The 19,249-nt window shown below is 41.0% G+C and overlaps 1 protein-coding gene across 2 annotated transcripts; it reads left to right on the top strand.

Moving 5' to 3' along the window:
• The first annotated feature begins 1,845 nt into the window (after positions 1-1,845).
• Positions 1,846-8,611, top strand: LOC146459272 (uncharacterized). Of its 2 annotated transcripts, none has more exons than XR_014858016.1 (2): positions 1,846-8,366; positions 8,481-8,611. XR_014858016.1 is itself a non-coding variant. In XM_085089705.1 (2 exons), exon 2 carries the CDS (start codon positions 2,680-2,682, stop codon positions 7,978-7,980), a length of 5,301 nt encoding a protein of 1,766 aa, XP_084945831.1. In that variant the 5' UTR covers positions 1,846-2,110; positions 2,225-2,679; the 3' UTR covers positions 7,981-8,605. The 2 variants fall into 2 exon arrangements, 1 of the variants encoding a protein (XP_084945831.1); XM_085089705.1 differs by having other exon boundaries at positions 1,846-2,110; positions 2,225-8,605.
• The last annotated feature ends 10,638 nt before the right edge of the window (positions 8,612-19,249 follow it).

Below are 19,249 nucleotides of genomic sequence, written 5' to 3'. Positions count from 1 at the left end.
ACAGCAGATATAAAAGCAAAACGAGTAAAGCCGTAATCGGATGATAATAAATAATATATATTTAATACTCACTAGTCATCACGCAAATCAAAGGACGTAGACAAAGCACAACCGTGTGTTTATAAAAAGCCTTAGTTAAGTCCAATAAGACAATCATTCTCCTCGTTCTTAAGTTTTGAGAAAGGAGGCTTATTCGTGGACGGCTTTAACCCGTCGTGTGACATAGTCATGTGACTTTAAAAGCCACAGAGCCGGCATATTAGTCGAGTCCGGATTCAGAGAAAGTGTTAGTTGAAGAACCACTTTAAGGCGAAATCAAACAGTAAAGGAACGATAGAGATATGGGGAGAATACAGCATCTGTTGAACTTTGTGAAGGGCGAACAGTCAAACAAAAGTAGTAAGTAACGTTTTTATAGTTTTACGAACACCGAAGGCTTTCCAGTATATTATTTCAAAGCAACAGGGGTGATAAAATCGTCCTACTGAATTGCAACACACCTCTCGATAAACGTTAACAAAAAGTTAACGTCTAAATATAGCCAGATCCAATCTTTGAACAAAAATGTATTGCTTACAATTCAGTCCATTTTTAGAGAAAGTTTCTTTAGAAGATGAATACTTTATCCGGCAAAATTTAAAGAAAAAATAGCTATTAGCGAAAGACAACAGCAGACATGGTAAATTATCCTTTGTTTTTAACTTCTTAATTTATTAGATCATTGAAACAGAGTGGACAGAGTGGTCCTATCTTTGTTTTACGTTTGTGGATGGCATCGTTAAATGTCAGGCCATTTGTTAATTTTAAAGGAATATAACAAGGCTTGGTGATTTGTTGGGAAAGAGAGTAGATAGAATTGTCAGTTCTTTAGTTTTTTATTTCATTTAGACTTGAAACTTGTAGCGCAGTACAAATGGAATAACTTGCCAGTGCAATAAGTGGACTGAATCTGTCTTTCAAGTACACAGAAGAACAAGAAGAAGAAGAAGAAGAAGAAGAAGACTGAAAAAGAAGATGAGCCAACAGTTTTATTGTGCTGTGTTTCCTATTTTTACCATTTGATAGCCCTGACCGTGATGTATAAAAAGTATTAAGAGCGGCGGTCAGGAAAAATCGAGCAAAATCTGAATTTTCTGGCGAAACTTAGCAGAGTCGATTTCTTTCATCTTTTGTCCATAATAAGGTTTTACTAAAGTAAGAATCATGGTGTGGCTTAAATTGGCCAGAAACATTTGCGTTTTGAGAAAATCAGGAAAATCGATCGAAGCCTTGTCATGAGCAGCTTTGAACAGGAAAAAAATTCCACGCAGGGGTTCTCTTAATATTGTGCGAGAGGTGTCATCGTATGCCAGGAAATGTAACATGAAACAGCCACAGAGTATTGTAGTCACGCAGTTTCATCTTGCGCTTTCGAGACAAACTCGTGCCTTGCGACGCGCAGTGTTTTCCGGAGTGGTATTGTATTATTTTCCACGGTCAACTACCGATTTTGCCATTGGTTTGCCTTCGTTTTCATAACATTTCCCGGCCCAGACTGTCACAAAGGAATGGAATTTTTTGTATTTATCGATAAGTGCGGCGGGCAGCAAGTTAATTTATTGAATAACAGCAGACCACTTCCTCTGCTGGGGGATTGACCTTTACACATGCATATTCGACTTGGTAAGTTGTATCTACCATAAAGCCGAGGAAAATAGTTCTTGGGTCATTCGTTTTTATTTTCTTCACCAAGGAATGCGATGCTCAGATAAATCGACGCCAGCTTCGATAAAATAATGTACTTCTGAAATTGAATTGTATTAGTGTGAATTGTCCCAGCTTTGTCTGTCTTTGAATTTGGTGTTCTGCACTTCGTTGACAGCTGTTGATAATTTTAGCCTTTTTTATTATCGTTTTTTCTTAGCGTGTAATAAGACCTGACACGCGAGATTCCCGACATTTTTATCATATTTAGTCAATCATATTATAGCTCGCTTGTGAACTAGCGTGAAAAAAAACAATCGAAAGAAGAAAGAGAGAGAGAAAGAATCCTGTTATTGAAAACAGCGTGTTCGTGACTTTTACAAAGGAAAAATAACCTGTCTTAAGCGGGATTACGCCTTACAGAATTGTAAGTATATCAACAATATTATAGAGAAAGTTTGCTGTTTAAGTTTCGTTTTCGAGTAGAACTGATTTTTGAAGAATAATAGTTGGTCGGCTCACATGTATCATTTACTTTCAGTTGACTAGCTAGCTTGTGCAAAGTGGAAATTGCGCATCAAACTAGTTCAAAACAACTGGTAGATCCTGTGGACATTATTTTCCTGGTGTATCTTCAAACCGAGTAGCACGCTAACCCGCGGTGCGAAACAGTCAAAATTCTACGCCACGTGAGGATACACAACAAAGGTCAACCCGCCATCGAAAAGAGCGCCAAAGCGACAGGCAAGAAGGACAACTGACAGCATAAAAGAGCGACCGACCGTCTTTGAAAACCTGCACATCGCAAAAGGACAAGTCCTCTCGGAAAAAGGTAGAAACTCTCTGATTTATTGTGGCTTTTGCTTTGCGTGTTTGTGAATACCGCCTTGTTTGGTTCCAAGATTGGATATCGTGACCGCACGTCAAATGCTTTGCATGAAAACGAGGCTAAGGACGTGAACGCAGAAAGCACGACAATAATTTAATTGGAACACGATGCCTCCTAAGATAGACATCAAGACCCTCTCTGGGAAAAGAGATAACGCTGTACATGCACTTAAAGAACTATTCGACGAATTTGAAACACTTTATTCTGTGAAACCTGAACTGAACTTGTTGGCAGCAATATTTAATGAGATAGAGTCCAAGTACAGGGCGATTAAGAAACAGATAGAAGCTATTGCTGACAGATTTGTCGAAGAGGGTGTCACGTCAGAAGACGAAAAAATAACAGAAAATCTGAAAGCTGGAGAAGAAATCAAATTACAATATCTTGAAACTTTGCAAAAATATGCCAGTTATCAAAAGGAACTTAGCGCCGCCCCTCAATTGCAAAACACCTCTGAAAGCACTGCAGTCCTTGAGGTAGTCGCAGAAGCGGTCAAACAAATGGCAGAAAGTATGGCTACAAAACCACACGTGAGCGGCCTAGAAAGGCTGTCCGTTCCGTCATGGGATGGGTCACGGAAGGCTTACGCAACCTGGAAAAAAGAATTCAGGCATTGGATGACTAAATACAACCAAGATAAGGAGGAGCAACTTCAACGCTTCCGCAAAGCCATGCCCAGAGGTTCTTGGTGGACAGACCAAGTAAAGACCTGCAAAAACATAGATAGAGCATGGGAGATACTTGATATCGAGTTCGCGGACAAAAGGAAGTTGATGGATGAGCTCCTTTCTGAGATCACCAATTACGGCGCTGTAAAAGGTGACTCGAAGAATCTGGCTCGTTACGCCACCTCTATATCTGTGTTCGTGAGAGATATGGAGGACAATGGATGTCCTGTTCGAGAAGCCTCTGAAGCGCCATTCTTCATGTCGAGACTCTTGTCCAAACTTGAACCCAAGGATAATGCAGATTTCGGCAGAGAGATGCAACGCCTAGGGAAAGAAGAAAATGTCACCAATTTAGTTACGTGGCTTCACCAAGAGGCGGCGCTCCGTTCCAGGGGCAAAAAAGAATTCGAAGCTGAAAGCGTGCATAGAGAACGAGGGGGGCGAGAGCAACCTTACCGTAGGAGATCGGAACAACATTTTAATAATGCCAGCATGACCGATGACGAATCATGTCCCCTTAGTTGTAAGTCAAAGCATCTCCTCGCTTCCTGCCCTGTATATCAAGACGCGGCTGTCAACAAAAGATGGGAGATCGTGAGGGAGAATAGAAGATGTCGGAAATGCCTAAGAGGGTCCCATCACACGAATGACTGTAAAAGGGCTGACGGGACATCATGCGATAAGTGTAAGAAGAACCATCACCGTTCTCTGCACAACGAGAAGAAAAGCGAACCTTTGCAGTCCAACTTGAGTCCCGACGCACAGATCTTCACTAGCCAAAATACCTTACCTGAGGTTGAGAATCGAAACATCCAAGGCAAAGACAATGAGGAGACTAAAGACGTGAAAAACATTCTCGGGATTTGTCCAGTACAAAAGGTCAAGGTTAGAGATAGCGACGGAAACTTTGCCGACTTACTTGCTATGTTGGACACTGGCTCGAACACGAGTCTCCTATCGAAAAGGGCTGCAAAACAGTTGGGAATATCCGGTCCTCAGACTCACCTGACTATGAACCTAGCTGGAGGACGAAAGAAAGCAGAAGTTTCAGAGATCATAGAGATTGAAATCGCATCACCCGCCGATGAAGATATCCTGAAGCATCTTCAAGTATACACAGTTCGAAAACCCTGCAGCAACGCTAAGAGTGTATCAAGGAAGTCTATAGAAAGCTACGCTCATCTCCAGTCCATAGCAGATAAGTTGCATCTCTCCGGTGGTACTGTGGACCTACTGATTGGTACTGACTTTTTCGACGCCTTTGTTGACATCCACACAGCCAGCGGGGATCCTGGAGAACCTGTCGCAAAGAGGAACTGTTTTGGCTGGTACTTTTTGGGTCAAGTGGATCCAGATTCTGAAGACGTGACTGAAATCAAGTCAGTAGACGTCGGAACCGTAACTGCTGTAGAAGATATCAAGAAACTAGTTCACCAAGACTTCTTAGGAGTCAGACCGACAGAGCTTTGCACCTGCAGCGAAAACGCTCTGCGCGAGAACAAGTTTGTGAAAGCCCTCTCAGCCTCAACTACACTGGTGGACGGAAGAGTCCAAGTAAAAATGCCGTGGAAAGAAACTGGGCCTCCAAAACAAAGCAATTATGACATTGCCTTGAAGAGGATGTATTCCGCGGAGAAGTCGTTTAAGAAGAAAGACTGCTTTGAAGTCGTGGATGAAGAAGTTCAGAAACTGGTGGAACAAGGCTTTGTGATCAAAGTACCACGTGAGAACGTTGATCATGGTCAGCCAGAGTGGTACATGCCTCTCCAAGCCGTGTTTACTCCAGAAAAAAGCACAAAAGTCAGACTTGTCTTTGATTCGTCCTCTAAGGGACACAATGGTCTCTCCCTAAATGATCATCTAGAGAAGGGGCCAAATTACATCAACAGTCTGCCCAACGTTCTAACAGCATGGAGATGGGATGAAGTTGCGTATGCTGGAGATATTCGGAAGATGTTTAACCAGGTGTTGGTACACCCGGATGATCAGGTTTTCCATAGATTCCTGTGGAGAAAGAATCAACATGACCCTCCCACCGTGTACCAGTGGCTCAGACTAAACTTCGGAGACAAACCAGCTCCCGACATCGCCTCGAACGCAATCAACATCCTGGCCAAAGCTTCACAAGATGAGCTCCCTGAAGCAGCAAAGGAACTTCAGGAACGAACATACGTTGACGACATTGGCGGATCCAGGCCAACTACTGCAGAGGCCAAGCAAGTCACAATTGCCATCGACGAAGTGCTCGGAAAAGGTCAGTTCCAGATTAAGGCGTGGCACTCAAACAGTCAGGAGGTTGACCAAACCAGTGGTGAGCGCTATACAGATTTGCTGGGTCATAGGTGGGACAAGCAAGAAGACACATTTGCTCTAAAGAAAGATTCAGTTATCCTGAATGAAGTGTTCACAAAAAGATCCTGCCTCGCCCTACTAGCCCAGGTGTGGGACCCTATTGGTCTCGTAGCACCCGCAACACTTAAGTTCCGAATTGACCTGCAAGAGCTGTGGAGTGCAGGATACAGTTGGGACGACATCCTCCCAGAAGCAACACAACAGAAATGGAAGGAGAATGAAGAAGCGATAAATCGACTTCTAACCTTCCAGTATGACCGTAAGCTAAAGCCAACGGAAGCAATTGGTCCGCCTGAAGTACATGGCTTTGCAGACGGAGGAGAACTGGGGTATGGAGCTGCCATTTTCCTTCGCTGGAAGCTTCACAATGGAAGCCATCAATGCGTACCGGTGATCGTCAAGCCCTTTGTCGCCCCACTGAAACAAAAAACTATCCCTCGATTAGAACTCTTGGGGTGCCTAGCACTTACAAGGATTTACAATACGTGCCAAGAGGCACTGGCCTTCATCAATTTCAAAGATTACGACAAGACCTTCTGGTTAGACTCTCGAACTGTCCTGACGTGGATCAAGACCCCACCTCGAGAATTCAGACCCTTTGTGTCAGTTCGAGTTGCAGAAATCCAAGAAACTGTGGGATCCGAACAATTCCGCTATATAAAGTCCAAGTACAACCCAGCAGATGCCCTCACCAGAGGAATTGCGCCTGGTGAACTCGAAGCCTGGATGTCTGGACCGCCGTTTCTTAAGTTGCCAGAAACAGAATGGCCTCAATTTCAAGAAGATGACCAAAGTCCTCACCAGGAACGAGCAGACACTTCCAAAGAAATGAAGACTGCAGTGAAACACAAGCAAGTTGACAACAAAGTCAAAAATAGCAGAGAGTTTCATGCCGCCTCTGTTCCTGAAGAAAAGGAGGACAACAACCCTATCTTCTGCTATCTATTGCAACGATGCTCCACATTCACAAAGATCCGCAGAGTCCTTGCTTATGTGCATCGTTTCGTTGAAGTTACAAGACACAAGGCTGTACCTAAAGGTTCCCTGACAGTCCAGGAACTAAAGCGCTCAGAATTACAGCTGTTGAAATGGAGTCAGCTCCACATAGATTTGCAACACCTTGATGAGAAGTTGATGGCCAAAACAGACGATGAAGGGCTGATTAGAGCTCATGGCCGCCTTGAGAATGCCAGGATCCTGCCGAAAGACATGAGAAACCCTGTCGTTCTGCTCAGAGGCCATAGAATAGCGATTCTCCTCTTGCATCACCTGCACGGGAAACGAGGACATTGCGGTTACAAGAGTCTGATGCACGAAGCAAGACGAAAGTATTGGATTATCGGGCTCAGAAAAATGGCTAAAGCCATTGTAAGCAAGTGTGTTGTCTGCCGGAAACTGCGCAAAAAGCCCCTCGATCAGTTAATGGGTCAGCTGCCAAGTTTGCGAGTGGCGGCCGGATTTCCCCCATTTTCGAACACCGCTATGGATATGTTCGGACCGTTGCAAATCAGATTGAACCGGAGAACTCTCCAAGAAGCTCAAGTTGTGATCTTCACATGCACGACCACCAGAGCAGTTCACTTGGAGCTCGTAAATGACAAGTCATCGGAAGCCTTCTTAATGGCGTTTCGTCGCTTCGCATGTCTGCGCGGCCATCCAAACGTCTGCTGGTCTGACTGTGGCTCAAACTTCATAGGAGCACAGGAATACCTGAGAGAAGTGATGCAAAACTGGGACATCCCCAAGTTACAAAGCACCCTTTCAGAGGAATTTGCCTGTAATTTCGAGTGGCAGTGGAACATCCCACATGCAAGCCACCAGAACGGGGTTGTCGAGTCTCTAATCAAGTCCGTCAGACAAGCCCTCAACAGCGTGTGCAAGAACCAGGCATTCACTGAAGAACAGTGGAGGACATTCCTAGCTGAAACTGCCTACATGGTTAACAGCCGACCCCTTTACCCAAGCTCTGATGACGTCTGGGAAGAGCCACCCATTACGCCGAACGACATCCTGATCGGACAACACAACCCTCCTCCCCAGCCAGAGCAAGAAGCCAGAGTTAATCCAAGACATTTACTGAGGAGTGTCCAAAACAAAGTTGGCGAATTTTGGGCTTGCTGGATGAAGTACTTTGCGCCAACGCTGCTGCCGCGGAACAAGTGGTTTAAGATGAGAGAGAATGTCGAGATCGGCGATTTAGTCCTCGAGCTTAATCCAAACCGAAAGAGGTCTCAGTGGGAGATGGCGCTGATCGTCGACACCTACCCTGGCAAGGATGGATTGGTCAGGAAGGCGCGCATTAGGACCCAGAATGGCGAATATGACCGCCCCATCCACAAGTTATGCGTTATTGCGACGAAGCAAGAACTTAGTGGAAATGAACAATAATATAAAGACTATATTACTCGAGAACGCTGAACTTTTTTATAGATGTAGTTGTGTTAAACTTCGTGCTAATTTAATCGCTGCTCAATTAGGGCCCTAATTTCCGCACTGGGGCCGAGTGTTCTGCACTTCGTTGACAGCTGTTGATAATTTTAGCCTTTTTTATTATCGTTTTTTCTTAGCGTGTAATAAGACCTGACACGCGAGATTCCCGACATTTTTATCATATTTAGTCAATCATATTATAGCTCGCTTGTGAACTAGCGTGAAAAAAAACAATCGAAAAAAGAAAGAGAGAGAGAAAGAATCCTGTTATTGAAAACAGCGTGTTCGTGACTTTTACAAAGGAAAAATAACCTGTCTTAAGCGGGATTACGCCTTACAGAATTGTAAGTATATCAACAATATTATAGAGAAAGTTTGCTGTTTAAGTTTCGTTTTCGAGTAGAACTGATTTTTGAAGAATAATAGTTGGTCGGCTCACATGTATCATTTACTTTCAGTTGACTAGCTAGCTTGTGCAAAGTGGAAATTGCGCATCAAACTAGTTCAAAACAACTGGTAGATCCTGTGGACATTATTTTCCTGGTGTATCTTCAAACCGAGTAGCACGCTAACCCGCGGTGCGAAACATTTGGCTAACAAATTTCCTCTCAGCATTTAACGCAATTATCATAGGATTGAAATGTCGAAAAGCAAGGTATACGTTTAGGAATTAGAACGATATTTTGGAAAGATGTATCTCTTCAGACCATTGCCGAGAGTCGAAGTCTTGTTGAATCTTTGTTATTATGGCGGGAAACTGATCGAGGTTGGGAAATTCGCGCGTATTCGACATGGATTCACGATCATCTAAAAGCAAGGCAAGGCATTGGTGAGTAGTGAAATTTGTAAATAGGCTATATCAATTTTAAGATTCTGTTTTTTGATATTATTGTATTAAATAGCTTGGCTCTTAGTCATTTATTTACTGCACTGTTTTATTCTCCCGCGCGCCACATTAATTCAATCATCATCGCGCGATATTAATCCTGTTCTGCTTTACTTGGGTAGTCAGTTTTTATTGAACTGTTGTTATCTGTCGGGTAGACTGCTTTACTTGGGTAGTCAGTTCTTCCCAGAACTGTTGTTATCTGTCGAGCAAACTGCTTTACTTGGGTAGTCAGTTCTTTATTAAGCTGTTATCTGTCGAGCAGAACATTAACCGGCCGGGCTAACCTCGCGCGATGAACACTAACTTAGGTTCTGCTTTAGCTTATCAAGCAGAATTCTCTGCTTCCACTAATTAATATTGCAATAACCAATTCTGCTCTACTTGGGTAGTCAGCTTTCTTTTCAGTGAGCTGTTGTTATCTGTCGGGCAGGATATTAATCTAGCTTATTGTAATATTCTGCTTTGTAATATTTTGCTTCTGCGTTGCGCATAGCTGCTCTGTCGAGTACAAATGTAAGCTAATGTAGTATACAGTAACACTGCCTTGTAGTCCCAAGTCTTTATAACTCTTTATGAGAGGAATACCAACCTCGCACTCCAGCTTATCAAATATTTCTTTTTTCTTCCATTCTAGGGACGTCCGAATGCAACGCGCGGAGACAATCACTTGCTTTGTATCATCAATGTACAATTGTATTACTTTTCTTTCTTTCTTATTTTTGTAGAAAAATTTTGTTTAATATGATTACAACGTTCACAAAAACACAGTGTCGAGCGCGGCTTGTGCTACAAAAATATTGTTACATTTTGTGCAGTAAATAAATGTCCCAAACTCTGTGCCGCGATTCTACTGCTTTTGGCAGGAATTGTTTGCCTTTGTTCTTTGATTCGATGTTCTTTTAAAATGCTAAATCGCCCAGTTGCCTATTTTGAGTGGTTTATATTATATTAAGTCTGCGCCTTGGAGTTACTATTCGAGCAAAAGAACCATTTCTTACAAAAAGCGTAAGAACCTTCGTTACTGGTTACCGTCCGCGTGGATAAAACGAAAGCATTCCTCGCGCGTTCGATCTGCACAAAGCACGATGTCTGGAATTCTGTTTCTCTCTGCGTGACTGCTGGAACTCCGCACGTGTGAAAAAAGACCATTCCGACCATGAATTATAACACGCAAAGGTGCAAAACAGTTTCTCTTGTTGCAGTTAATGATAAGCCATTGGTGATTTCAACTCACCGTAAGCTCATTAGCATACATCTTTTTCTTCACCTAAGCTCATCATGCTGAAAAATGATTGAATTTAAAACCGGAAAATCGCCACTTTTAATTGCCTCCGCGTTTGTTTTAGAAGAAGCGTACGAAAATCGGGATTTCTTATATCGAAAGACAATCTCTTTCTGATATGATAACCGATGAATTTGTGTTTGTTATGATATCTGGCAAATTTAAACAATTTAAAACCAGCGGCATATTTTTACAGCTGGTTTACTCTGTAATGTAGTGCCAAAGGTCAAGCACACATTTGAGTATGTGGTATAACTCGAAATATTCTCACACTTTGGCTTTCAGTAACAATTGCCTTGATGTACTTCATACCTAAATATCAGGCTGGGTTCTCCATTGAGATTTTCACAAAAGGTCGTTAAAGTTGGCTAATTTCGACCACGACATCGTTTGGCGACCAAATGACTGCCAGTGAAAACAAACCGACGCGACGGGCAAACTGCTAACCATTAACCATTATCGACGGGAAGAGAAGAAATCGAAAAGATTCAGACATGTCTAACAATGTTGCGTGACAGCAAATATGCAAATTAGTTAGATGGTCACTGAGATATGGCAGTAGGCAGTAGGGAAGGGGTGGGGGGCGGGAAGAATTGCTTTAACAGGCCCGTAGTCAGGCTAAAACAACTGGCATGGGGAAAGCAAATTGGAAACATCGAAAAAAGGGGCAGATATAGTAAGCAAAACAATAACTTTGCACTTGCATCACACTTTTTGGTACATTAAACTTCTTTTCGACCCTTTGCCGTCACTGTACGGACTACCGCGTGAAATTGCCAAACTTGTTCACGTTTAAAGGAGGACGTAAAAAGACGACGACAAATTTCCCTTTCTCTTTTTCCAGTGAACTTGGAATCAGGCAGTAAGAATATGTCCGCAGGAAGATTTGTCTAAAATTAAAAAAAAAAAGGTGGCAGCTGGAATTATCGCGATGAAGTTCAAAAGAACGCGAATTCTCTTTGTGTTTTCGAATTCGCTACCATCACCGTCATGTTATCTTTAACTCCCTACTAAAAGACACAAATCGGTCATGAGGATTTTGGTTCTTATTTCCGATTCACAAGGAAGGACTGCCTTTGCTGCTGTTGTATAAAAACCAAATGTTAGCGGAGGAAACTGTCAGGTAATAAACAATTTATTAAGGGTTGTGAAAAGGCACTTGCAGAATTCAAGATTGATTGTTGTACATTATTACTGTTTTTTAATTATTTATTTTTTGACACATTGTTTTTTACGCTTCTTAAAATTCTGGGGGGGGGAGGGGGTCGGGGCTCGAGTCCCCCCCTGCCCCTCCCCTTGTTACGGACGCGTTTAACAGTATGGCTTTATATACCAGCTGCTTATCTGGAATAACGAACTCTTTGTGACAACTTTTGCGCAAATGACTAGTACCCGTAGTTCTTTATTGAATTTTCTTTTTCGTAGCGACCAGCAACAAAAACCGTCAATGCGAAAGATACACCGGAGGAACAGACTTAAAAACCTACACTCACTGATTTAAGTGTAGAGCGAAATTTTACTTCTTCCTAAGATAGAGGGGAAAGGGGGGTGGGGGTAGCTTAATTAAATACATAACCTTATTTCTTTTTAATTTCAGCCTCTTCATTTCACTTAGACCGTCATAAGCTGCTTCCCTTGTTCTAAAGATTAAAGGAAGGTGCATGCAGACCTAAAAATCCTAGCATTAGGGCGTGGCGAAGACACAAACTTCACACTTTTAAGAGCTGGGACCAGGCTTCTTTTCCTTCAATTGAAAAGTTTTCAATACTTTCCTTTAATAGGGATAATAAGTCTTTAGCATGGGCGTTACACAAGCCTGAAAAGCTGTAACTATGATGTCTTACTTTCCTCAAGAGAAGGACCTTTTTACGAGGTAGTGAACAAAAAGTTGTCCACCACAGTCAGTAGCACTAGGACTAGGGTTCCAAGCACAGAAAATAAAAATAATAAATAAATAAATAAATAAATAAATAAATAAATAAATAAATAACACTGAAAACTTCAAGTTTAGTCTAATTAACGGCTTTCTCCGCATCTGATGAACTGAAAATACATCTGAATACTAATATTTTGTGCTGGAAAAGACCGAATGTGCAAAAAAGTAAAGTGTTACATCAGACGTTTTTACAGTTTATTATACATAAAAGGTAATGGAAATTATGTAAACGCATACCTGAACCAACTGGAATAAACAGTCCTAGTTTCTTCCATAGCAAATGGCACGAATTTTATTCAAGTCCTCGTTCTAGTTTTGCGGCTTTTTGCGCCTGGCTGTCATGGCTTGATACCGGCGGAGAAATTTGACACTTATTTGAACTGACCTCGACGCCAGCCAATGCCCAGAGACGAACGGTGTCGAAGACAAATCGTCAATTCCGAAAGGTGAAGGAGATAAACATTCATGGTGAAGGAGATAAACATTCTTGTCAGAATAAGTTCAATTTCGGTTTCTACATCGGCTATTGACAAGGAAGACTTGTGACCGGCGATGTTCCTTTTGCACTAGTTTACTTCAGTTGATCTGCTCCTGTCTCTGGGGTCGTAAGAGCAAGGACCTCCGACCAAGGAGCTAAAAGACCACCTCCATGCTTCCATGACAGCACAAGAATATCAAACCAAATTTAAAGTGACAAATTTTCCAGTTTCCTTAATTGAATTTATCTTACATTTACTTTACTAATTCAATTTACTTTGGTAAACACCAATGCGTGATATTATTAATATTCACTGATTATTGGTGATTTCGGAATTTGTAAAACGCAACCTTAACTATTTAGCGAATTAAAAACAGAATAGGAAAGTTTGACCGGTCTCCAATTTTTATTTCAGCGAGCATTTTACCATAGTCATAGGGGAGAACTTCAACCCCACAGATTTCCCTTTGATGCGGTTTCATTGGCAATCTGACACCTGAGCGAACTCAAGAGACGCTTACTGCTCCTTACTAGATATGGTTTTATAAGCAAAAATCTCACAACGCAAACGAGAAAAATCGGTTCCCAGACCGGACTTTACCTTATTGTAATTAAAGATTAAAAGAAATTTGTTTTCATTACGCTGGTATATGTAAAATTAGTCTGTTTATTGTCACGGTAACGCAACAACGGTTGTTTATTTAGCCGTTGTGGGAATTTTAAACGAATTATGGTGACTTCAAAACGGTCGTGTAAAGTGCTTAATTCAAAACCCAGGCTGATTTTAATACATTATCAAGAACAACGTTACATTACTTAAAAGGCAAAGTTTAAGAAAAATCGGCGTTATACCACATAGCGAAAACTATCTTTAAAATTTATCCGTTTTTGCGGGATTTTTCCTGTTTAGAAAAGGGACATTTTCCTAAGCTCTGTTTGCTTTTATTAATAATGGTTAAGTCTAGTTCAAACTTTGCTATAAACGTGCGGTGCTTCCGCTGTCAATACCGAGTATAAAAATACCATGGATCTTCTTTCCTTCCAGATGAAGAGTCAGTTCAGAATATTAATTTCACACTGCCGTGCGGGTACTTTCGGGATCCTCGCGGGTCAAATTTGTTTATCTCAGTTTTCTAGAACGTTAAGCGCTCCTAGAGAAAACTGAAGGCGGCAAATTTGTTCTCTACTTAAAGGCTTTTTGTAGCCAGAAAATGAGCGAAATTGATTTCTCGAGTTCTGCCACCAAATGCTTGATATTTTCTGACCGCCGCTCTTAAGACAATACCATGATCCGGCATAAAAAGCAAAACAATTATATAATGATAGTAATAAATATTCCATGCACTCGAGCCATCACGCAAATCAAAGGGTGCGTGAAAAAAATATAATACTGCCTTGAAAAATTGCTTCACTGGAAGTCGACAGGACAGTTGTTTAGCCCTTCATTGAATTGGTAGGAGTGAGGCCTGTTCATAGAGGGCTGTAACTTGTTCCGTGTCTCGCCTAAAACCAACATTCTAGAGGACGTCAATCTGCAAAATACGTGGGAACCTCAAGAAGATCTCTCTCAATTCTTTGCGATGAGCACTTATACCGTACAAATGCCAGTTTTCTTCATTTTCTCGTTATGAACGAAATTTGTATGATGCAATAAGTACATATTCAGCATGTGGTGTTGTTTTTAACATCGGTAGCCGTGGATCTGTATTTAGAAAAATTGACACTTTATCGACCAAATATTGTCATTTCAATTGAACAATGAGCCATTTTTGCTACTCGTTCATTGGAAAAGTGATTTGGAGTTCTTTTGTCATGCTTTCAGTCGAGATACATATCAATATCAATCAATCAAACATATCATAACATATCAATTAAAATCTCGGGTAACTTGCAACTTCAAATTTGTATTACATGGGGTTTATGGAAGCCTACGCCGCAGTACACAATGACAATTGGAACTTAATGGATCTTCCTGAAAAAATCTCTCCACTAAAAATATAAAAGCACAGAAATTAAAATTAACCAAAACAAAACATTTGACTGCTTCGATAATCTCATTTCAACAAAGGGAAAAATGGTAAAACTCTGTCTTTAGTCGATACGCCTTCTTGGCGCTCTTGGACATCAAGACAATGTTCGACCACTCCTCCGGTATTTCTTCTACCGAGGGCAACTCGCATGCATTGTAAGTTAAAAGGATCCCTGTTTCCAAAGGTTAAGTAGCTTTTTTCTCTCTGTGGAAATCCATAATGCTGCCTTCAATTCTAGTCATCCTAGAAGCACAAGCAATTAACAATGGCGGTCAGTAGCGGAATCAGACCGCAAATCAAAATATCATAGTGCCCTCTTATCATCCTTCATGCCCTCCGATAAATAAGTGTTGAATGAGGATCACGACATTTTTCTTCGTGCACTACAAAAATCTACAATTATCTAAAAATTGATGGCAAAGAGAATAAACAAACCTGAAAGGGACTGTAATTTCGTACTACCTTTTCAAATCGTATGGGTAGATCTCGCATAATTCTTTCCCAGTGATCGCCATTTTTGCAGGGGCCTTGAAGATTTAAGTTCTATCAACGTCCACGTCTGGAATTCTGTTTATGCAACGCGAAAACAACCAAAACATTACCGAAACAATTAAATGCTCTCCGAAAAGTCACCGAGCTTTGAGCTGGCGCCATGTTGTGACTTCATGCTGTCCGGACTGTAGAGATGCATCTTAATTGTAAACGAAAAATATGTCTTTATGACCAATCAGCGAGGTACTCCATTTCAAATAAAAATGAAATCGGTCTTGTAAAACCGAGAGAAAACCGAAGTCTGTCTGTTTTCTGATTCCGAGCAGTTCCGAACACAATTCAAAAATTGATCACCATAAGTACTGGCTTACACATTCTGTGATAGAGTGCCCACGTGACTACAAGGCAGTACCTAAAAAAATTCATTTAAGACTGTCATAGTCTGAATTTTTGGTCTACACAGTGACATTCAGAAACATAATAAGCTTAGAACAGACGCCTTTTCAAAGATGTACTCACTGTCAAAATCCGACAAATTTGTGCTGATTTACAGAGGTCAGGAGCTCATTACCCGGAGCGTACAACTTTCATACCGAGTCTGTGAAACGGCGTTTTCACAAGTAGAGTTATTTTTAAACTGGCCTTTCCCGTGAATTAGTTTTGGGTAACCAATCACAGGCGATTGCGTAAAAGACTGTTAATACGTAACTAGAATGACTCGTCTACATGTTGACGGGCCAACGCGACTCCTGCAGTTCGCAAATAGATTTGTAATAAAGCTGTCAGCAGTACCTTAGCTCTGCTTAATGATGTTCATCTTGATCATAAAGGGAAAAACTCAAATATACTGAATGAAGGTTTTCTTAATGATCATTCTGAGCCGTTAGGAGACGTTTTTCATATGCCAGTGGGTATGCCAGCTCTGTGGCATTTGTTCAGGTTTACCGGCTCGGATTAACTGCAAGATATCAGACAGCGCATTAATAAATGTTATGAAGACATGAGATCCGTGGATTTCGTAACTCGTGATTTCATGCTTATCGGCAGTGAGATTGCAGGATGTTCGTTTATCACGTATATAAGAATCCAATAAATTCGCGTCTTTGTATTAGGAGACAGCGCTAAATATATGTCATCTATGAAGACATAGGATCCGTGGAATTCGTTACTCGTGATTTCATGCTCATGCTATTTATCTTAACATTGCGATTGCAGGGTGTTCGTTTATCACGTATATGAGAGTCTAATGAGTGTATACAATATGCGAGCCAGCGAGGCATGCGAGGCATGCGAGGCAGACGTGGGGTGTCAGTAAAATGTGGGGCCGGGGCCGGGGCGGGGGTCGGGGTCGGGTTCAGGGTCTCTTTTTTCTCCTTTTAATAATAATAATAATAATAATAATAATAATAATAATAATAATAATAATAATAATAATAATAATAATAATAATAATAATAATAATAATCTTAAAAGAAATGATTTAGAAATACATGAAACAAGAAATATGAGTGATAGGAACCGACGTTTCGGTGCATCTTGCGCCATTATCAAGGTACATAATTAATGATTAATGTTTTTATGTACCTTGATAATGGCGCAAGATACACCGAAACGTCGGTTCCTATCACTCATATTTCTTGTTTCAATAATAATAATAATAATAATAATAATAATAATAATAATAATAATAATAATAATAGTAATATATGTATATATATTTTATTGATTTATTCACGTGCTATTTTAAGTTTCGCTTGGCTCACAGGTTACGCTATGCGCCCTGTGTTGCTTTCTGACTGTGCATACAGATAGTTTTACTGCGCATCATAATATAGCTTCATGGGAAGGGCTTTCAATCGTTTTTCCCGTGTTCAACCAACATCCTCTACAACACGTTGGAAAGAAGGGAGTGTGACAGTCAATCCACGTCAAGCTTTACCGTTTTTTTTTTTCAATTTGAAAGGAGTTTTTAAATTTACATGTCAGTTTTGATGTCGCCAATGAGATTTCAGAGTTCCCGTAGAAATTTCCCTAGTTTATTGCCGGTATAAAACTATGAATTTTTCTTTACATTACAGCACAAGTATTTCAAGAATAACAATTGTCTCTCAAGTATTTTGAATATTTTTTTTTTTTTTGTCAGTTAATGCGTCTTTTTCGGAAAGATTTCCAGGGAAATGTTCTACATTCTATTCAAATGCCGAGTTTAACAAAGGAATTCGAACGCATGTTTATTTCATTCTCGGAAATAATAGTCACTCGTGACATGGATTGACTGTAACAAACGAGCACGATCATGGAAGGCGGTAGGGGTGTTCAAAGTAAGTTCATGCCATTCTAGTTAACGAATTTGTTAGTTCAAGGAAATATATTGTCTCGTACCTTGTATTTTTTGCGTCATTTCGTTTCTTGGAAGAACAAAAGGTAGTCGATTCACGGAACCAATGTCCGCCAGAATACGGAACTGCATCGAGTGTTGTCACCGATGACCTATCCTAAGCTAGTAAGCTTTAGAGACTTAACTTTTTTATATTGGCTTTAATCCTTATTTGACCCACAAATGACCTGTGATGTTGAAAAAATAAATAAATAAATAAATAAATAAATAAATAAATAAATAAATAAATAAATAAATAAATAAATAAATAAATAAAAAGAAGAAGAAGAAAAAAAAAAAGACCCCGACCCCGGCCCCGACCCCGCGTTTTACTGACACCTGCAGACGTGCGAGGCATGAACAAAACATGCGAGGCATGCGAGGCATGAACAAGCCCAACATAAACTGCTAATCGTTAAGCTAACCGGGGAGCTATTTAAGCTAAGCTGAGTGCTATTTAGGCTAATCGGAGTGCTCTTTAGGCTAACCGGAGTGTTTTTTAGGCTAACCTGAGTGCCTCACACGTCTGCCTTGCATTCCTCGCATGCCTCGCTGGCTCGCAGGTTGTGCATCCCCGAGTCTAATAGCTCCACGTCTTTAAAAAGTTGATCATTGTTAACGTTGTCTCTCGCTTTCGGGAGCTTTGGCCTCTTGCAGTTTTTCTTTTCAGCTCCGTTGCCTCCTGACTGAAAGACAAATATTATGTTCTTAGAGCTGACTTGTATCTCCATTGTTTTGTGGGTAAGCTCGCATCCGGTAGATATTTAAAGCTAAGCCAGTCGGTAACTGTCATGCGAGTCTCTAAGCTATAAGATGCTTCAGCGATTTCTTCTGACAAGTGTTTAGTGTTTGTTTTCGCAAAACAATGCAAAACATTCTGGCAATCTGAATGTTCCGCTTGTGATTTCACAGTGTTCGTAAATCGGACTATCCAGTCGCCACTCGCCGTCCGGAAAAAATATAAGGCGAACAGCCTGAGCAAGTACTAAAATCGAACATAAGGTTCTTCGAGTGGTAAATAAAAAGGGCCAACCTCGATTCATTTGTCGTGGGTCCTTGTTCCACAAGAGATTCAGGGAAGGGGGACAAATCTGACACGAGAGATCGCACCTCGCAAAAATAACCCGCACTGCTTACAACTTGACTCCATTCCCGCAGCCGTTCATCTCTTTCCATAATTTTCTTTAGTGAAGATTCCTTCGATGCCGCCTGCAGAAATTTTAGTTCTTGTCTGAGCTCTAGGCTTCGTCGTAAGGCTTTCTTTACTAAAGCGCTCTTGTCGACTAAAGAACTGTTGTGACCTTCTGGACCTTCCGGAGACGAACACGTAGCTGACTCTTCAACTTCTAAACGGGGTTCCTTTGTTTTTAAGGGATTTTCTATATCCTGATCGGAGCTCTTCATTGTTTTTCGATACTATTTAAGGCCTATTTGACCATTGTGAAAACCGTCAGAGCAATATATCGAAGGGAGATTCGCGTATATCCGCACTCAGAGATACGCTTATGCAAATCACATGTAGAAAGTGAAAATAAAACGCATGGTATTGTGGGAAGGCCATCTCATGGAAGGGAAGATTGAAATGATGGAAAACGACAAGCGGAGAACGGAATAAAGTACCAAAAAAATCGTAGCTTGGCGCCATTTTTTTAATCAAATTTGTTTCGATGCGGATGTCACCGGAAACAGTTTTCGCGGAAAGGCGTATCTAAAAATAAAACTACTTGTGAAAACACCGTTGCA

The sequence above is a fragment of the Pavona decussata genome, unplaced genomic scaffold (assembly GCF_977016875.1).
Source record: "Pavona decussata unplaced genomic scaffold, jaPavDecu1.1 SCAFFOLD_222, whole genome shotgun sequence".
NCBI classification, from domain to species: Eukaryota; Metazoa; Cnidaria; class Anthozoa; order Scleractinia; family Agariciidae; genus Pavona; species Pavona decussata.
This window is presented reverse-complemented; position numbering and strand designations above follow the sequence as displayed.

Coding starts and splice junctions, on each gene's coding strand:
- LOC146459272 (XM_085089705.1), top strand. CDS start 2,680: ATGCCTCCTAAGATAGACATCAAGACCCTCTCTGGGAAAAGAGATAAC.